The sequence below is a fragment of the Prionailurus bengalensis genome, chromosome B3 (genome assembly GCF_016509475.1).
Source record: "Prionailurus bengalensis isolate Pbe53 chromosome B3, Fcat_Pben_1.1_paternal_pri, whole genome shotgun sequence".
NCBI lineage: Eukaryota > Metazoa > Chordata > Mammalia > Carnivora > Felidae > Prionailurus > Prionailurus bengalensis.
The window spans coordinates 108,183,178-108,204,938 of record NC_057355.1 but is presented as its reverse complement, the minus strand read 5'-3'; the positions used below and the strand labels follow the sequence as shown (position 1 = coordinate 108,204,938).

The 21,761-nt window shown below is 36.8% G+C and overlaps 1 protein-coding gene across 1 annotated transcript in view; it reads right to left on the bottom strand.

The window, feature by feature from the left end:
* Window positions 1–21,761, bottom strand: part of MNAT1 (MNAT1 component of CDK activating kinase) — a 214,025-nt gene that overhangs the window by 138,746 nt on the left and 53,518 nt on the right. The window contains exons 2-3 of the mRNA XM_043556300.1: window positions 15,424–15,576; window positions 13,649–13,722 (exon numbers count right to left, since the gene is read on the bottom strand). Coding sequence (XP_043412235.1) covers window positions 13,649–13,722; window positions 15,424–15,576 — 227 coding nt within the window. The remainder of the gene's footprint in view (window positions 1–13,648; window positions 13,723–15,423; window positions 15,577–21,761) is intronic.

Genomic DNA, 21,761 nt, shown 5'->3' with positions numbered 1-21,761 from the left:
CGTCCGACTTCAGTCAGGTCACGATCTCGCGGTCCGGGAGTTCGAGCCCCACGTCAGGCTCTGGGCTGATGGCTCGGAGACTGGAGCCTGTTTCCGATTCTGTGTCTCCCTCTCTCTCTGCCCCTCCCTGCTCATGCTCTGTCTCTCTCTGTCTCAAAATAAATAAACCATTAAAAAAAAAACATTAAAAAAAAAACAAAAAAAGATGATAAATTTTCAATGAGTTAGATTTTTAATGTATAATTATTTAATAATTTTATAATTTTTTATATAATTCTGACTCAAAATAATGCCTTACTCCCTTCTAAGTTTACCTATATAAATCAAAGTGTCAATATAATACTCTGAATAACAACCAAAAAACTCTTTCGGTACAGGGCACCTGGGAGGCTCAGTCAGTTAAGCGTCCAACTCTGGCTCAGGTTATGATCTCACAGTTCATGAGTTTGAGTCCTGCATCGGGCTCTATGCTGTCAGCACAGAGTCCACTTTGGATTCTCTGCCCCTCCCCTTTTCGTGCATGCTCTCTCTCTCTCTCAAAAATAAATTTTAAAAATAAGAAACTCTTTTGGTACATACAAATTCATATCATAAAGTACCACCACACTACCCCACATGTTACTGTGTTTGCATCAGCCTGTCTAAAGAAAAATCCAGGGGCGCCTGGGTGGCTCAGTCGGTTAAGCATCCGACTTCGGCTCAGGTCATGATCTCGTGGTCCGTGGGTTCGAGCCCGGCATCGGGCTCTGTGCTGACAGCTCAGAGCCTGGAGCCTGTTTCTGATTCTGTGTCTCCCTCTTTTTCTGACCCTCCCCTGTTCATGTTCTCTCTCTCTCTCTCTCAAAAATAAATAAATGTTAAAAAAAATTTTTTTTGTTTAAATAAAAAAAAGAAAAATCCATATTATTAAGATTCTCCTGTTCCATAATTCAATTCAGACCTGCCTGGGCTTCTTCTGTAATCTTTTCCATCCATTATTACCTATTCTATCCCTTCACCAATTACTTTTCCCTACTTCCTGCTTGTTCTATAAACAGGTTTCATCCCCTAAACAACTATGCTCTAAGCCATGTCTCTAAGTGAAACAGTGAGCCCTGTCTCACTCTTTCCTTTAATAACCATCTCAAATAGTTGCTTGACTTTTTGCTTTTACTTGTTCTTTTTTTTTCTTATTTGAGTACAGTTGACACATAATGTTATATTAGTTTCAGATGTACAACACAGTGATTCAACAACCAAATGTTATGATATGCTCACCACAAGTTTAGCTATCAACTGTCACCATGCAACCCTATTACAACACCAATGACTATATTCCATATGCTGTACCTTTTATTCCTATGACTTATTCATTCCATAACTGGAAGCCTGTATCTCCTACTCCCATTCACCCATGTTACCCATCCCCTCATCCCCTCCCTACTGGCAATGATCAGTTTGTTCTCTATTTTTATCAGTTTGATTCCACTTTTTGTTTGTTTTTTTAGATTCCACATATAAGTGAAATCATATGATGTGTCTCCTAAGGCAAAGGAAACAAAAGCCAAAATAAACTACTGGGACTACATCAAAATAAGAAGCTTTTTGCACAGTGAAAAAAAACCATCAACAAAACAAAAAGTCAACCTGTTGAATGAGAGAAGGTATTTGCAAATGATATATCTGAAAAGGGGTTAATATATAAAATTTATAAAAAACTGATACAACTCTACACCAAAAAAACCCAAATAATCCAATTGAAAATAGGCAGAGGAGGGGCAGCTGGGTGGTTCAGTCAGTTAAGCATCCGACTTCAGCTCAGGTCATGATCCCACAGTTCGTGGGTTCGAGTCCTGCATCAGGTTCTGTGCTAACAGCTTGGAGCCTGCAGCCTACTTCAGATTCTATGTCTCCCTCTGTCTCTGCCCCTCCCCTGCTAGCGCTCTCTTTCTCTCTCTCTCAAAAATAAACAGTAAAAAAAATTTTGTTTAAATAGGCAGAGGACCTAAATGAACATTTTTCCAAAGAAGATACACAAATGGCTAACAGACACATGAAAAGATGTTCAACATCCCTAATCATCAGGGAAATGCAAACCAAAACCAAAATGAGATATCACCTTACACCTATCAGAATGGCTAAAATCAAAACAGAAAGAAATAACAAGTGTCGGCAAAGATGCAGAGAAAAAGGAGCCCACATATACTGTTGGTGGGAATGTAAATTAATACAGCAACTGTGAAAAACAATATGAAGGTTCTCAAAAAAGTAAAGGTAGAAATACCATATGATACAGTAATTCACTACCTGGTATTTACCCAAAGAAAACAAAAACACTAATTCAAAAGATGTATGCACCACTCTGTTTATTGCAGCATCATTTACAATAGCCATGATACGGAAGCAATTCACATGTCCGTCAATAGAGGAACAGAAAGAGAAGGTGTGGGATATATACATATACAATGGAATATTAGCCATTTAAAAAAAAAATGAGGTCTTGGCATTTGTGACAACAGGTATGGACGTGGAGGGTACTACACTAAGTGAAGTAAGTCAGACAGAGAAAGTCAAATAGTACCTAGACTTTTGGATTATAGAGCCCTGTAAGAGTTGAAAAGTAATATTGGGAGCCCAACACAGCGTTACCTATTTTGTTGAATAAGGCATCAAACATACCCTAAAAACCAATTTGATCCATAATTTCATTTTTATCTCCTCAAAGGCCACCTTATTTCAGAACGTCAAATTATCATAATCATTGTTAATATCCCAGACTCATTTAGGTATGTAGAAAAAACAAAAGCAAACATCAATTCTATGATATGCAATCTTAAAACTCTGGGAGAAATTAGAGAAAATGAGAAACAATAGCCCCCAGCTACTTCTCCAGCCTTTTTTTACCACAAAGTAGAAAAGAAAATAATAATGGTGGTAAACCAGGAAATCTGGCTAGGATACAATGTAAGGCATTCCCCATAAATCACATTCTGGCCCCAACACACAACAGAGGAGGAGGCTCAAAACTACCAAGTGCCCTTAGAAAGTCAACTGAGATCCATTAGTTAATACAGTATGATTCCACTACCTTCCACTACCTACCAATCGCTCACATTTTACTCCTTGTATTTAACAGGTCATCTATTAAGCCACCAAATCCAGTAATCTACCATCCTCAATATCTATGCCACTCAACAGTATTCATCACTTACGCTTCCTTAGGCACTTCCTTCTCTTGACTAACTTAAATACATTCTCCTGATCTCTCCCCTACTATTCCAACGACTCTTTCCTGTTTCCATCTCTGGCTCTTCTTGGCTTCTAAGTAATCTATATAATTCTAGCTTTTGCCTTCTTTGCTCCCTCCCTATTCTTGAGGCAATCTCATCACTTCCCATAGTTTCAACCAAATAAATGCCAGCAAAAGCTGACACCATCTCAAAGTGCATTTCAGAAAACCAGTTAATAGATTAATGACATTAATGACACCAAGACTTAACACCTGATTCATCTGACCCACTCTCCTTTGCATTCCACAAACACCAGTTCCCAAATCCTACAGTTGCCACCAAAATCTCTTTAAAACTGCCCTTATTCTCAAAGTGCCCTGACAATATACCAAACCATATAATATTTCTCCCTGGATAACGTATAATAATCTCTGCCTTCATTTTCTATTTCCAGAATCTTCGCATCTGACCCTACACTCTAACCAATCCGTAATATACAGTGCTGTCAGACTAATATCTCTGAAGCATACCTCAAATCCCCTTCCAGTTCTACCATCCTATAGTGCTCTCATCCCCTCTGCCTTTCCCCCTTTTACTAAACAAATAAATAAATCAAACACTTTCGAAGCCTTTCTTTTTTTTTTTTAAGTTTATTTAACGTGTGCATTCACACGTTAGGGAGGGGTAGAAAGAGAGGGAGAGAGAGAATCCCAAGCAGGCTCCATGCAGTCAGCCTGGAGCCTGTTGCAGGGCTAAATCTCACCAATCGCTGAGATCATGACCTGAGCCAAAATCAAGAGTCAGACGCTTAACTGAAACTAAAGATCTCTCACTGGGGAGATCACCCCTAAACACATGAACTGAATAATACAAGACACAATATCATCAAATGACAACAGGGAAAAACTAAAAGTATCCTTGCTTCATGCATTCAACAATATTTAGTACTGTTCTGTTGTTGAGTGTTTATTAAAAGAATAAACTATCGTGGGGCACCTGGATAGCTCAGTTGGTGAAGTGTCCGACTTCAGCTCAGGTCATGATCTCACAGTTCATGGCTTCGAGGCCCACGTCAGGCTCTACACTGACAGCTTAGAGCCTGGAACCTGCTTCAGATTCTGTGTGTCCCTCTCTCTCTGCCCCTCTTCTGCTTGCACTCTGTCTCTCTTTCTCTTTCTCTCAAAAATAAACATTAAAAAAATTAATAAAAGAATAAACTATTCTTCCTTTTTTTAAAATTTTTTTTAATTTTTATTTATTTTTGAGACAGACTGAGCATGAGTGGGGGAGGGACAGAGAGAGAAGGAGACACAGAATCCAAAACAGGCTCCAGGCTCTGAGCTATCAGCACAGAGCCCGACGCAGGGCTCGAACCCACAAACTGTGAGATCATGACCTGAGCTGAAGTCAGACGCCTAACCAACTGAGCCACCCAGGAGCCCCATTAACTATTCTTCCTTTTAATGGAATCAGCTACCAATTAACCCTACAAAGTTCTGATTATGTCATTCAGTCATGAGTCACTCAGTTCACTCATTGCTTCTGTATCCACAATGCCTTGAGAAAAGAAAAATCCAACCTTATCTCTTACATTGCTTTTTTCTTTCTGCTCTGGGAGTTCTGCAGATTCCTCATAGCCTCTTCAAGAAACAATGGAAAGATTGCACAATTCCAACCAGAGAGGCTTTGCTTCATTTGTTTGCTTAAAATGATCTCCTCAGAGAGCCAAAGCATAAGAGACTGTTAAAAACTGAGAACAAACTGAGGGTTGATGGGGGGTGGGAGGGAGGAGAGGGTGGGTGATGGGTATTGAGGAGGGCACCTTTTGGGATGAGCACTGGGTGTTGTATGGAAACCAATTTGTCAATAAATTTCAGAAAAAAAAAAAAATGATCTCCTCAAAATTTTGCTTGAAGAATACAATCTATAATGTGTGTGTATCAAGTATCTACAATATACATATGACAGGCACTATGTCCAGGTTCGGCCTAATTACATCACTTAAACCTCCCAAAAACCTTCTGAGATAGGTATTACTATTATTCACACTTTATGGATAAGGTTTAAAGACATTAAATAACTACATCCAAGTTATACAGGAAGTAAATGTTGTAACCAGGATTATAACTTAGGCTATTTGATTCTAAAGCCTAAACTTTTATCTACAATGCTAGGTATATTGCTTCTTTCAATGCCTGAAAACCACTGGTAGCACAATTCAGCTCTTCTTCTACACCTGTACAGGCCCCGTAATTTCCTACCTCCAAACCTGTGATCATACTGCTTCTCCCAGAGGATCCATATTTTAGTACCAACCTCAACGAAGAACAATTGTGGATATCCTTATCTGGCCTACCCTTCTATACCCAGCTTAATCACCAGCTCTTCTTCATAACTCACTTTGCAGGTACAATCTCTCTATCCCTGAATGCCCACAATACATTGCCTAATATGCTGGTAGCACTTACCCACTTTCTACCCTATAAAAAAAATTTTTTTAACATTTATTTAATTTTCAGAGACAGAGAGCCAGTGAGGGAGGGGCAGAGAGAGAGAGAGACAGAATCCAAAGCAGACTCCAGGCTCCGAGCTGTCAGCACAGAGACTGACGCAGGGCTGGAACCCACACGAACTGTAAGATCATGACCTGGGTCGAAGTCGGACACTTAACCAACTGAGCCACCCAGGTGCCCCAAATTATTTTAAATGTACATATCTATTTGACCTAATAAAGTGTTCCTTGAGGGCAGATTCTAGGTCTGATTCATCTTTATCAGTCCCAGTACTTCAATAAAAAACATCCATTGCATACCCATTAAAATGGCAAAAATCCAATACACTGTCAACACCAAAATGCTGACATGGATGTGAGGAACTCTCATTCATTGCAGCAGGAATGCAAAATGACACAACACTTTGGGAGACAGTTTGTTTCTTATCATTTTATCCAACAATCATACTCCTTGGTATTTATCCAAAGGAACTGCAAACTGTCCACACAAAAACCTGTACACAGAGATTTATAGCAGCTTTATTTGTAATTGCCAAAGCATGGAAGCAACCAAGATGTCTTTCAATAGGTTAGTGGATAAACTGTGGCATATCCAGACCATGGAGGAAACTTAAATGAAAGAAGCCAATTTGAGAAAGCTACATAGAATATGATTCTAACTACATGACAGTCTAAAAAGGTAAGTCTACAAAGACAGAAACAGGTCATTGGTTGCCAGAAGTTAAGGGAGGAAAAAGGGAAAACTAGGCAGAGCACAGAGGAATTTTAGGGCTGTGAAACTATTCTGTACAATACCATAATGGTGGATATACATGTCATTATATATTTGTCCAAACCCATAAAATGTACAAAATCAAGAGTAAACTCTCATGTAAACTATGGTCTTTGGGCAATAATGATATGTCAATGTAGCTTCATCAATTATAACAAATTTACCACTCTGGTTGGAGATGTTGATAGCAGGGAAGTCCGTGCATGTGCGGGACAGGGGCTATATAGAAATTCTCTACTTGCTGCTGGCTATGACTCTAAAACTACTCTAAAAAATAAAATCTATTAAAAAAGGGGGGAGGGGGAACTTCCCATCTGGTAAGAGCTCAAAAAACACTTAATTACCAAAAGAGGGAAAAAAATACATAAAATAAACCAATGCTAATGTTTATAATTATCTTTATAATTACAGATTTAATTAAGATGACCTTTATAAATTACAGAATTGAATTCTACAGAAAGGTAAAGCAAGTGGATATAAAAGTACAGGAAAAAATTATCTTGGTTTCTTATGGCTATAAATCTACTGAGAAGTAAAAGTATTCAAATTGGTATCTATGTTGAACTCTAACAGAATATTTAGAGCAGTTTAAGAAAACAAAAAGTTTATCAGCAAGCTAGACAGTATACTACTGATTTAAACTTTCTATTTAATGGAACCCAGAAACAGGTAAAATTGAATTATAAATGAAATTTATCTGTATGATTTTTTGTGCTTATTAGAAACCTCATGACAAATTCCAATAAAACTAAAATAATCTATTTCTTTATTTCATTTTTTAATTTAGGAAACTAAGGTAATACCAGTATAATAGATACAAATCATAATCATAAATAATACAAATTGCTTCCTTTAAAAAGAAAAAATAAGAGTTTAAAAAGAAAGTAAAGTACTATTTTTAAAACTTTTCAGATGAAGCAAGTCTCATTCATGTCATAATGAATCAGGTTGGTATAATGGCCTTGAGAAAAAAAGAATAGAAGATAATTTTCTATAACAATCATTTGGCCCTTTATCTGGTTACTGGTTTAGCTCAGATGTTGACCTGCCTTTAGTCAAGTATTAAAAGGCAACAAAAAACCTATTGTATTTTCTGAAAGATTTAATGTTATTTAAGTACAATTTTGAAGTCTTTTTGACATCCAGAATTTATAATTAAAGCCCTTAGGACTTTCTCACCCTTTCAAAATAAGCATACCCTGAACCAAAAGAATAATCTATTTATTATGAAACTAAGAGCAAACCTTTGAGATAATCCCTGGGGGCAAAAGGAACAAGAATTTTTATGTTTAGATTGTCATAACCACAGAAAAGAGCCTATTGTTAATGCCATAAGAAAGTTCATCTTCATGTGTGCCCTTTCTATTGTAATTTTTATGCCATTATTCAAAATCATAGTATTTTAAAATTTTTATATTTGTGATGTTCAAAGGATTCATAATGAAATTTATTTAACAAAATGGCCAATCCCTAACTTATAAATCCTCAAACATGTACTCCTTAGCCTCCCTCCCAACTCTGTTCCTCTCACTCTAGGCCAAAGCATCTTCAATAGCACCCTTCTACCTTTAATACTGAGTTCAATCTTCTTTAAGGGCCTTCAAAATATGAACCCAATCTACTTTTTATCTGCTCCTGCTATTTCACCAATTAGCACCCCATATTCTGCATTCAGACTAGTAACTCCTCTGAGAGTAGCAAGCACTTTGATGGGCTCTGAGAGTCAGAAAAACCTATGTTCAAAATTTGGCTCCAGTATTTACTAGCAATGCGATCCTCGGCACAATACTTAACTCCCTTTACCTCTTCTCCATATGCTAAGCAGGGATAAAAATGCGTGTCTCACAGCTGTGAAAATTATACAAGATAATGGGAGTACAGCAGAAGTCTGGCACTTAGCAGGTGTCCATAAAATTAACCTTTTATACTTTTGATTAATACAGACATAGCCAATACAGGTATCACAGACATCAAACTGATCATCTTTGAAAGCATGAAAAAAACACAAAGTAGATAGCTGCTGAAACATGATTTTAAAAGGAAGTTTGATTTATACCACAACAATTAAAACAATAACACGCAACAAAGTGGTGGAGCCACAGCCTAACAAAACTTAGAAGAGCTAAAACTAGTCTTTCCTTCATTGCTTCACTCTCCACCCAACAAAACAATAAAAAATATTGCCTGTTCTCCAGTTTTTACTTTCTAGATTAATACCATACAACTGCTCAAGGTCATGAATTTTAATTCATCTTTGCCTGCTCTTTCTACTTACTTCCTGTATCAAATTAGTCCTTGAATATTCTGTCTCTAAAACATCCCCTTTATCTATCCCTCCCTAACTACCTGCTCCAAGCTCTCATTATATCTCATCCAAATTGCTATAATGGCCCCTGAGAAATCGTTTCCCAGCCTCAAGGATCTCCTGTCAATATTGCACATCGCTACCACACTATCCTTGCTGGCTCATTACTAGCCAGAGAATAAAATCTTACCCTGACAGTCTAGCTTGCAAAGCCCTCATTAACCCAGGTCTACTCTGTTTCTCAAGCCTCATTTCTGGTCATTCCCCATGTTCTACCTACCTATAGCATTACTTGTCCATTCTCCAACATGCTCAATACCCTTGTACCTCTGTAACTCTGTCTTTTGCTACATATGTTCTTCCATCCTCTTTCCACTGATAAACTCCTATTCCATTTTTTAAGGTCAAATTCAAATATGACCTCTTCTCTGATCAAACTATACCTCTATTTCCCAATGATGAATTAATTGTTTTGTTATCTGTATTCCCATAACACTTTACAAATAAATGCCTGTACTACTTTCCCATTAAATTATAAATATTAGTTTAAATAATTATTTCCCCTTTAGAGTCTGAACTTACAGAAGGCAAAGATCATATATGCTCATCAAGTAAAGTAGTTCAATAGAACAATTAATATTTGTTAAACTGAGCTAAAGCTCAGAAAATAAACTGTAAGTCCATGATGCTAGGCCCCAAACTTCATCAATATCTTTAAATATAATTAGAACTGCTCTTTATCCAACATGATCAAGATTAGTAGCTGATGATTTACAAAAGTCTGTTAAGGGAGGGAAACACACATACACACTCCTTAAATACTTTAACTTAAAACATATATAGTAAGGGTAGTCATTCTCTAACTTAATGACATACAACCAATGTCTAGCCTTTAATTTCTTTAATTGTTCTTTCTCTTTTTTTAAGTTTATTTATTTATTTTGAGAGAAAAAGAGACTGTGCTAGTGGGTAGATGCAGAAAGAGAAAAAGAGAGAGAGAGAGAGAGAGAGAGAGAGAGAGAGAATCCCAAGCAGGCTCCATGCTGCCAGTACAGAGCCCAATATGGGGCTCGAATCCACGAAGCAGTGAGATCATGACCTACGCCAAAACCAGGAGTCAGATGCTTAACAGACTGAGCCACCCAGGCACCCCTGCTTCTTTCCTGTATAAACCACACCTGTCACCTACACTGTTCAGTTTCCATTTTTTAAAGTGGAAAAAGAACTTGAGAAGCAGAATGCTTCAGGAGATTTGCAATTTTTTTCCTAACACATGAACTACTTAATTAAATTACATAATTATAAGTTTAACATAAGAAGACTTGGTTACCAATGCAAACAACTCTCAGTATATAAGTGAACTGGTGAGAGAACTACAAAAGTGTACGTGAGGACATCTTCTAATGAACAAGGGTCATCTTCATTATGCTTTGGACATCAATCAGTACTTTTCATGGGAGGACTGGGAAATGTCAGTCACCCCAACGGATCAAGAAAGTTTCAACATACTGCAACTGAAGATAGTCTTTCATGAATACACATGATAGCAGAATCACTTTCAAATTAAATGCTCCAAGCCACAGTTTTCCTATCTGGTAAGGAAAGGACTACATATCCTATAAGCCATAATATCCAGACCTGTTCTTACTTGTCAATCCTAGCTCCCACTTCTAGACATAAACATGGTTTTACCTATGGGTCCCAGGTTATTTATATATTCAAAGTAATTCATCTCATAAAAAAAAATATCTTGGGCGCCTGGGTGTCAGCACAGGGATTCTCTGTCTCCCTCTATCTCTGCCCCTCCCCCGTGTGTGCGTGCCCGCGCGCACTCTCTCTCTTTCTCTCTCAAAATAAATAAGCTTAAATGTGTGTGTGGGTGTGTGTGTGTGTGTGTGTGTGTGTATGAAATAATGGCTCAACCAGAACCTTATTCTAGAATCAAGATCCCTGCCCGCTTTCCCCACCTTCTTTGTCCAACAGTTTCTTTAGATTATCTTACCTGCCTGCTTGGACTTGTGACCATGTATTCAACTAGCTCTGTGACATAATCTCCTTTCTCTTTATGGCCTGACCAGACTGTTGACTAATGACATTGCCTTCAGAATAAACATGAGCTGGATTTCTTCCTGCTTACTACCCAACTTCCTGTCCTGTACTTAATATCTACATACAGCCAGATTTTTACATTTTCCCAGTTCTTGCAGATTTGGGGGGTGTATCTTCTCCGTCTATATCCTAACTTTTCTACTTTGCCTTGGCACTTCCAATTCCATCCCCTTTTCAACTAAAATCCAAGCCACTGATGATTGCTAACATTATACACAAAGTGCAATGAATACAATAAAAAAAGCAATGGCTCCAAGGCATTAAAAGATCCAAGAAAAAGCTTAAGTTATATTCTGTACATGCTATTTGCTATAACCTAACAAGTGAACTTAGATATTTTAGAAAAGTTTTAATTACAGTTGAAATAAAAAGATTCTCTGGGTTTTTCTTAGTTAATAAAGAAATTAAAGGCATTAGAATACTCCATTACTCAAGAGTTCAAGTTTTCTAAAAATTTTCCCCATATATAAACCTTCTAAAGAATGATCAGTTTGTTATATTTATATTTTAAATATGAAATAACAGAAGTATAGTGAGAAGAGAAGAATAAAAAAGATGATTTAATTCCCTACGTCTCATTCTTATCTTCACAGTCTATAATTTTGGTAATATTTCCAAAACTATATGGAGTAATAATAATTATGGCAGCTTTAAAAAAAAACATTAACTTTTTTTTAATTGAAGTATAACAACTTCCAGTTCTTTAACATCTATGAAATCTTATTTAAGAAAGAAAAAATAATCGTTTCTTTTGATGAAAGCATCCTTTTGACTAATCACAAAAGAAAAGGCCCCAAGATTACTCTATCCTCTGATTCAAGCATAACATGAAAAACAGAATGCCACTTCAACAGTCAACTGCTTCCGATTATTTTCAAAATACTGTATGTACAGAGACATAAATGATAAACAACATATGGCTTTAGTCACCATAGACACAGTTACTAGAAATACTATTTTTTAAAAATCTGTATATTCGTTACTTGTGTTGACTTTAATGCCCCATCAACATACAGATATACAGAGATACAGTCTTTTTTCCCCAGATACAAAGTGATAAGACTTTTCCTAAAACAAAATGTTTATGACTTAAGTATGTCCTTTACTTAAGCATGCCTTCTATTTAACAAACATGATTCACGTACAACTGAAAGTAAATAGGTAAAAAATGTCAGCTATCACAACAAAACTTGTTAGAGATTTTTCTGTGAGATGTTGTCTTAGGCATATAAAAGATAAAAGTACACAGGGTAGCAACCAAAAGTACAAGCATCAAAAACATACCAATTTCCTCAGACTTCAAGATGTATTACAAAGCTGTAATCATCAAGACAGTAAGGTACTGGCACAAAAACAGACACTCAGATCAGTGGAACATAATAGAGAACCCAGAAATGGACTCACAAACATATGGCCAACCAATCTTTGAAAAAGCAGGAAAGAATATCCAATGGAATAAAGGCGGTCTCTTCAGCAAGTGGTGCTGGGAAAACTGGACAGAGAGATGCAGAAAAATCAACCTGGACCACTTTCTTACACCATACACAAAAATAAACTCAAAATGGATGAAAGACCTCAATGTGACAGGAAGCCATCAAAATCCTTGAGGAAAAAGCAGATAAAAACCTCTTTGACCTCAGCCGCAGCAACTTCTTACTCAACATGGCTCCGGAGGCAAGGGAAACAAAAGCCAAAATGAACTATTGGGACCTCATCAAAATAAAAACCTTCTGCAAAGTGAAGGCAACAATCAGCAAAACTAAAAGACAACTGACAGAATGGGAGAAGACATTTGCAAACGACATATCAGATAAAGGGTTAGGACCCAAAATCTATAAAGAACTTATAAAACTCAACACCCAAAAAAATAAATAATCCAGTGAAGAAATGGGCAAAAGACATGAATAGACACTTCTCCAAAGAAGACATCCAAATGGCCAACCGACACATGAAAAAATGCTCAACGTCACTCATCATCAGGGAAATACAAATCAAAACCACAATGAGATACCACCTTACACCTGTCAGAATGGCTAACATTAACAACTCAGGCAACAAAAGATGTTGGCAAGGGTGCGGAAAAAGAGGATCTCTTATGCACGGCTGGTGGGAATGCAAACTTGTGCAGCCACTCTGGAAAACAGTATGGAGGTTCCTCAAAAAATGAAAAACAGATCTACCATACGACCTAGCAATTGCAACACTAGGTATTTATCTAACGGATACAGGTGTGCTATTTCAAAGGGGCACATGCACCCCAATGTTCACAGCAGCACTATCAACAATAGCCAAAGTATGGAAAGAGCCCAAATGTCCATCGATGGATGAATGGATAAAGTAGATGTGGCATATATATACAATGGAGTATTACTCAGCAATCAAAAAGAATGAAACTTGCCATTTGCAACTATGTGGATGGAACTAGAGGGTATTATGCTAAGCGAAATTAGAGAAAGACAAATTCATATGACTTCACTCATAGGAGGACTTTAAGTTACAAAACAGATGAACATTAGGGAAGGGAAGCAAAAGTAATATAAAAACAGGGAGAGGGACAAAATATAAAAGACTCTGAAATATAGAGAACAAACAGAGTTGGGGGGGGAATGAGCTAAATGGGTAAGGGGCTTAAGGAATCTACTCCTGAAATCACTGTTGCACCATGTACTAACTAACTTGGATGTAAATTAGAAAAAATTAATAAATTACAGGAAGTAAAAAAAAAAAAAAAAACAACATACCAATTTCTTCCACTTCTTCCAGAAAATCATTATATTCTCTTAGACTAGGAAAGTCTTCTTCTCTTTTATTGTATCTTTAAGAAAAAAAAAAAAAAAAATCAACACATTACATATCCCTTGTTTTCAATATTATCTAATCAGTTTGTTTCTTCTTACCTATTTTATTCATGATACATAGAAAAGGATTGCTTACTAAATAAAACACTGTTTTCTTGACACCGTGTTTGTAATTAGACCAAAAATGTCGTTCTTAAATTCTTATGACTACAAAGGCAGAACAGAATCAAAAGAGAAAGATAAAATATGTTAAATTCCTCTAAAACTTATGGAAAATAAAGAAAAAGAAATTAGGAACCTTATTTACTTGTTATAAATTAATTTGCTAACTTTCAGAAAGCTAAAGATTAATTCAAAAGACACCTTCCTATTTTTCATGACAACTATAGTCTAAAGAATACTAGAGCATAGAATTCTGTAAGTATTGTAATGTACCTGTAAAGAATTAGAAAAACTATAAGGGATCAATAAAAAATAAGAATCTAAAAGAGACTCTCAGAGGTAATACAAATAACAAGAGCAACCGGGGGCATTAAGGAAGTAACACAGATTAAATACCTAGAAAGATGCTGCTAAAACACTGGTGACCTAGGTTGAAACATACACCACCAAAATATCATATATATATATATATATATAAAGCATATATATTAAATATATTAAATATAATATATTGTAAATATATTTATTTAAATACATATATTTAAATATATTTAAGTAAATATGTTTAAATATGATATTTAAATATGTATTTAAATGTTATATGTAGATAAATTAAATATATTCTATTTACATATTCTTTAAACTTCAAAAATAATCAGGTGACTTTTAATAAAAGGACAGATAAAATAAAACCCAAAACTATTCACAAAGAGTAAAAACTAAATTATAAATGAAAAAAATATTAAAAATAAATACATATGTCCATACATAAAGATAGATATTAAAACAAATTACAACACATTATATAACAGCCTTCAAATCTCTATTTATTATTTATTTTTAATTTTTTTTAATGCTTATTTATTTTTGAGAGACACAGAATGCAAGTGGGTTAGAGGCAGAGAGAGAGGGAGACACAGAATCCGAAGCAGGCTCCAGGCTCCAAGCCATCAGCACAGAGCCCGATGTGGGGCTCGAACTCACAGAGCTGTGAGATCATGACCTGAGCCAAAGTCAGACGCTCAACCAACTGGGCCACCCAGGCGCCCCCTTCAAATCTCAATTTAAACATGATATCAGTGACCTACACCAATACTGTCACTAACTTCATAGTATTTTTCTCAATTCATAGTCACATAGTTGTTTAGCTTGCCTGTCTTATTATCTAGCTCCATGCTATCCTATACTACTATACTGTAAGCCTTATGAGGGCAAGGTTCATAGCTATTTCACTCATTTCCACCTAGTACCTAAAATGCATAACACAGTGTTTGCACACAGTAGGTACTCAATATATGTTAACTAAATTAAAAAATATATAGTAAATATATAAATTGTAAAGCCATCAATCCAGAGGATCTACACTTCTCTAACAAAGGCTAGATAAATATTACTGAGTTCTCTTAGAACTTAATCAATTTCTGTTGAACAAACGCATAGATGAATTTATACTTATTCACTTGCCAAACTGTCCACATTTCCATCAATAAATAATTCTGTCAATTACTTAAATAATTGTTAAAGTCCTCTTTGTATATCCAAACAATAATATTTACATTTTTAGCACTTTTTTCCGAATCTCAACCTCCTTGTCCACAGTAGGATCTTCAAAGAGTTGTACCCTAAAGTTGCTCTTTCTAAGTGGAGTGCCACATTCAGGACAGTTTCCAGCTCCTCTCATAAATAGTAAATCCACACAACTTTCACACCTGAAAGAGAAAATACAAGACAACCTTTAAGTCAGTACTCAAATCCACAACAATATTATATAGTTTGTTTTTTGTTGTTTGCTCTGCTTTTTTGGTTGAGTGTGTTTTTTCCCCCGGGGGGGGGGGGTGGTAGTCAGAGATAGGAAAATTAATCATTGCTACTTAAAGCTCTCACAAAAAAATCTTTTAGAAAATATTTATTTTCATTTAGAGCTTACTTTTCTGACATAGGTATCCTTAAGGGTATCAGTTTCATTTTACACATTAAACAAATTTACAAATTAAAACAAATGGAGTTGAGGGGCGCCTAGGTGGCTCAGTCGGTTAAGCATCCGACTTCACAGCTCAGGTCACGATCTCAAGGTTTGTGAGTTGGAGCCGGGGTTGGGCTCTGTGCTGTCAGCTCAGAGCCTGGAGCCTGCTTTGGATTCTGTGTCTCCCTCTCTCTCTGCCCCTCCCCCACTTGTGCTTGCTCTCACGCTCTCGTGCTCACTCTCTCAAAAATAAATAAAATGTAAAAAAAAAAAAAAAAAAAAAAAAACATTAAAAAAAATGGAGTTGGGGGCTAGGCGGATTCAGAGGTAGCAGATAGGAAAAAGTCAAAGAGGCGTGTAAAAGAGCGGTCTGTGGTCACCTCCATTCCAGTGCCACTCCTAGACCTAGGCAAGAAAAGCCTAGGTCAGAAGCCTAGGCTCTGCATACCACAATCACTAAAACAAAGACTTTTTTTTCTTGTAGCCTTGTAAGGAAGGTTTTTTTGAAAGTTCAGGAAGCAAGTGAGCAAGTGGGAATTACAAGGGAGAGGTGCTAGCTGAAAGAGGTCTCCCCACCCCAGCCCTGCCCCAGGCCAAAGGATAAGGTGACTGTGCCACAGTATCCACGGAGAAAGGAAAAAATCACAACTTCTGCCCTGAGAAATCACAGAAGGAATGTTTCCTCATAAAAACTTTAATCAGTTAAGGTTGGCTGCCCCAAATCCACCAAGAAGGACTGCCTAGTTAAGCCACGTGTCCCAGATACCTGCATTCCCTGCTCTCTTCTCGGGTAGTGCAATCTGGGGAAGAGCTGAGAATTTCCTGAAAGCCTTGAGTTACAAAAACAAGGACTTAAAGAGGTTAACCTCTCTGTACTGGATTCCTAGGGAGTTGACAGGATCAGTTCACATACTGTTTTTGATGGGTCCAGGCACCACTCAACCATCCCTGCTCTGCCCCAAGTCATCCATGCTACTAATCAGACTAGCAAGTAGAAAGGCTGGCTAGGAGAAGAGAACAACAGTTCCTTTAGCCTCTGGGTCTTGAGGATGCCAGCCCTTGAGAAGTGGGCAGCATGGATGTGTAGCTTGATCCTTAACTTATAAATATTTAAACATTTTGATATTCCTTTCTCCAGTTGTAATCTTGCCAAACTCCACATAGGTTAGGACGACACCAACCCTAATCACTCCTTTCTTAGCATTATCTGAAATTATTTATGTGTTGATTTTCTGTAACTTCTACTAGGATATAATATACATTTCATGACAGCAGGAATCTGGACTATTGTTCTCTATCCCCAGTGCCTGACAAATACTAAGTACTCAATAAACTACACATAATTAAAAAAATGAATATAAGAGGGGAAAACAGAAATTCTAGTGAAAAAGGTAAATGTTTATTTCTTCCAGGTATGTGGCTGACTTGTAGAGAAAGCTAAATGAGAAGAATGACACAGGGTAGTAAGAATTTTTAAGGTTGGTTACTAGTAAAATACTAGCACTGACTTTGTGTATTTCTTCTATCTTAACGGTGCCATCAAATATTAGAGGGGAAAAAAATCCTGAAAGAACAAGTTCACAACTGTCATTATCTAGATCAACAAATCCCCAGAAAATTCACTTTGGGATTCAGAAGATTGGGAGTGGTGCATTTCCCCTAATGTTTGTGGTTAAAGAAAATTAAATCCAACTGCATAAGATGAAAATGAGCACACTTTAAAAATATATTGACTAAAGATATTGATAAGCAAGGAGCCATCTAAAACACTCAAAACTATCAACACAAATAATATTCTATATGTCAAGGTCTTATAGAGTAGATTCAGTTGATAATTCACTTAACAAGGCAATACAAAAAACTTTAATATTTCTAAAAGTCATACTGCATATTAGTTACATTATTTGTTTCATGATCAATTTTACATCTCTAGTTTTTAAAAATACACCTTAAAGGGTGCCTGGTGGCTCAGCTGGTTAAGTGTCTAACTCTTGGTTTCACATCAGGTCATGATCTTGGTTGGGTGAGGTGAGGGGTGAGGAGTCTGCCTGAGATTCTCTTTCTCCCTCTGCCCCTCCCCTGCTCACGCATACTCTCACTTAAAAAAAAAAAATTAAAAATCTGCCTTAAATCATAAGGATTTCTACAGTATTTGAGAATTTTTAAAATAATTTATTTTCCTATAAGTCTTCCCCTCCCAATTTTAACTGCTGAAAATACAAATAACTCTCTTTTTAAAGCTCAAAGATAGAAGCATACAGAGAAAAAAACTGAAAACTCTACCTCATTCTGTTCTATATCACACTTCCCACAGATAACATAACTACTTTAGGTGTAGAGTTTATGTGACCAATTTTTTTCTATATTTATAAAATACATATTTACAAAGTTTTTATATGAAACCAGTCATATATATTAAAAGAAAAAAAAAACAGAAGAAAAAGTTGGTAATTGCTAGTTCACTTCATCTGGCAACAGAACAACCAAAGCAGCAGTATACGATCAAGCTTTGGCCTCCAAGAGTGCAAGAAAGTTTTTCATACAAAATTTCCTATTTTTCAGAGTACAGGAAAATTTGCTGGAAAAGCCCAAATCCCCAGTCATTACCCATTCCCAAAGATAGCGTTATGATTTTCTCTTGTTTTTGAAAAACAGAATGGTGCCCACCTTCTTTTCTCTCTAAACAACTTTTTTTTTTTTTTAATGTTTATTTATTTTTGAGAGAGAGTGTGAGTGAGCAGGGGAGGGGCAGAGAGAGAGGGAGACAGAGGATCAGAACCAGGCTTTGTGCCGACAGCAGACAGCCCGATGCTGGGCTGGAACTCACAAACATCGAGATCATGACCTGAGCTGAAGTCATATGCTCAACTGACTAAGCTACCCAGGTGCCCCTAAACAACTTATTTTTAGATTTTATTTTCTTATATCAATAGTTAGCTGCTTACATTCCTTTGTCAAGACTTTTTATCTGACTTATTTCCTTTAATTTTTCAAGAGGAATTATATTCCATGTAGAATTTCAGTAATTATTAAAATAGATTAAGGGACACATGGGTGGGTGGCTCAGCTGGTTGAACAACCAACTCTTGATTTCAACTCAGGTCATGATCCCAGAGTCATGGGATCAAGCCCCACATCAGGCTCTACATGGAACCTGCTTGGGATTCTATCTCTCTCTCCTTCTGTCCCTCTCCCCCACTCTCATGCTCACTCGCTCTCTCTCTCTCAAATAAAAAAATTTTTTTTATTTTAAATAGAATTAACTGACTTAGAAAAAGGTAAATAATCACAAATTTTGTATTTAAGACTTTCTTGGAAGTAATCTAGTTTTATCAGGACTTTCCATTCTTCTTTAGCTCACTGACTTCCTGAAACAACTCCAAACAGAAGTCTATGGTCTTGAAAGATAAACAAGTGATAACTTCTGTTAAAGAAAAATTTTATCCCTATAATAAATTATTCCTTAAACCCATGTGTACTGAACTCTATAGGGTAGGAGCTAGATATTAAGGGAATTTTTTCTCTCAAAATATGCTGCCTAACTAGAACCTGTAAATAACTTTTCTGTAACCTAAAGGTTACATTGTTATGTATAATCTTATACCTAAAAGGGAATTCATAATCTTATCTATTCCAAAGCTTGAGGGAAAAAACTATTGCAACAAAGTGTTTTGGGAGTCAAATAAAGAATTCATCCATAAAAATAGAAGGATGGCCTGGAAGAGCACATGTTAAAACATTATAAACTTCTCCCTACAAACTCTGGGGAATACAGCTTATTCTCAAAATTAAAAAGAAAAAATATGTTCACCCATTTTTTTCACTGTCTTAGAATTCAAAATAACCATTCAATCTTCTGTTGGCTATTACCATTTAGCACAGCAATTTATAACTAACAAGCTATACCATTTAGCACAACAATTTATAACTAACAAGTAAATAATATAAGGCACAAATTCAAATAGGACATTTAAGCCCATTTTGAGCCAGAAAAATCGAGCTATACACAGAGGATAAGGAAAGAGCTAGTAATTTAGTAAGCTGTGACAAGAAAACACGAGCCCCCCCCCCCCACCAAAATGGGTTTTTGTGCCCCCCTTACAAACAGCAAGGATCATGGAATACGTTTAATTTCCCTTTTTGCCCTCCTGCCAGTAAACTCCTAAGCCAAATTTAAATGCTCTGTTGAAAAACACTGTATATGTTTTCTAGAAAAAGGGTGGAAAAGAATGAAGGAAGTCAAAGATAATATGCATTAGGCATCTTATGATGTACATATGACTGTCCTTACTATACAGATGAGGTCACTGAGCACTGGGGAGTCAAATAGCTGGCTTAAAATCATGTAACTAGCAAGAATTGACCTTGGTCTGCTTCACATTCCACATTTTCTCTTTCACTCTTACTCTTAACAATGATGTAAGTAACAATCCCCAGTGTCTACCTTTAGCCCAAACATACCTTCTGAGTTCCTATTAGACACTGCCTATTGCACACTTCCTATCTGACACCCCACAGCTACATTTTTTTACTTAGAAAAAAAAAATTCCCTCAAACTCAATATATCCGAAACCAATATCCTTCATTCAACGAGGGATACAAAGAGAGTAACACCAACTTGTACGTAAAGGCTTATAATATAGTGGTCAAAACAGAAAAGAAGAAACAAAACTGTAATAAAGGTATACTCTGAATACTACTACCATAAGCTCTCGGCCAATAAGCAACAGGTGAACAAATTACACTCTACACTCTTGACCACTATTAACACATCACACTCCAAATGCTCCAAGCCAATGACAGTTCCAAAAGTACTATCCTGAGTCTAGTATTTCCTGAAATACATGGACTCTACTTATTGCCACTGATGAACAGTTTTGAACTAGAATAGCCAAAAAGTTTGTGGAGATGATAGTATTGATGTTGAGATCCAAGTTTTGCAGAGGCTCAATGCCCCTTCAAACATATGGTTGAAGAAACAGAGTGAAGGTCAATTAGAAATTGAAAGAAGGGGCGCCTGGGTGGCGCAGTCGGTTAAGCGTCCGACTTCAGCCAGGTCACGATCTCGCGGTCCATGAGTTTGAGCCCTGCATTGGGCTCTGTGATGACCACTCAGAGTCTGGAGCCTGCTTCGGATTCTGTGTCTCCCTCTCTCTCTGACCCTCCCCGGTTCAGGCTCTGTCTCTGTCTCAAAAATAAATAAACATTAAAAAAAAAAAAGTGAAGAAAGAACGGGGCACCTGGGTGGCTCAGTCAGTTGAGCCTCAGACTTCAGCTCAGGTCATGATCTCACGGTTCGTGGGTTCGAGCCCCACGTCGGGCTCTGTGCTGCCAGCTCAGAGCCTGGAGCCTGCCTCGGATTCTGTGTCTTCCACTCTCTCTGCCCCTCCCCTGCTAATGCTCTGTCTCTCCCTCTGTCTCAAAAATAATTAAAAAAATGAAAAAAAATTAAAAAGAAAAAAAGTGAAGAAAGAATACTTTATCAGACAAATATTGAAAAACATTTTTGCCAAAAGACCTGTCTTGTAGGAAGTGTTTTAAAAAAGTTCTTTAGAGGGGCGCCTGGGTGGCGCAGTCGGTTAAGCATCCGACTTCAGCCAGGTCACGATCTCGCGGTCCGCAAGTTCGAGCCCCGCGTCGGGCTCTGGGCTGATGGCTCAGAGCCTGGAGCCTGTTTCCGATTCTGTGTCTCCCTCTCTCTCTGCCCCTCCCCCGTTCATGCTCTGTCTCTCTCTGTCCCAAAAATAAATAAAAAACGTTGAAAGAAAAAAAAAAATTTAAAAAAGTTCTTTAGAGAAATAAAAATAATGAGTCAGAAACGCAGATCTACATTAAGAAAGAACACTTGAGAAAAAAATAAGTGAAGATAAAATAATAACTTCATTTTTATTATTAATCTAACAAATAAGATGTAGTTCAAACTAATAACAT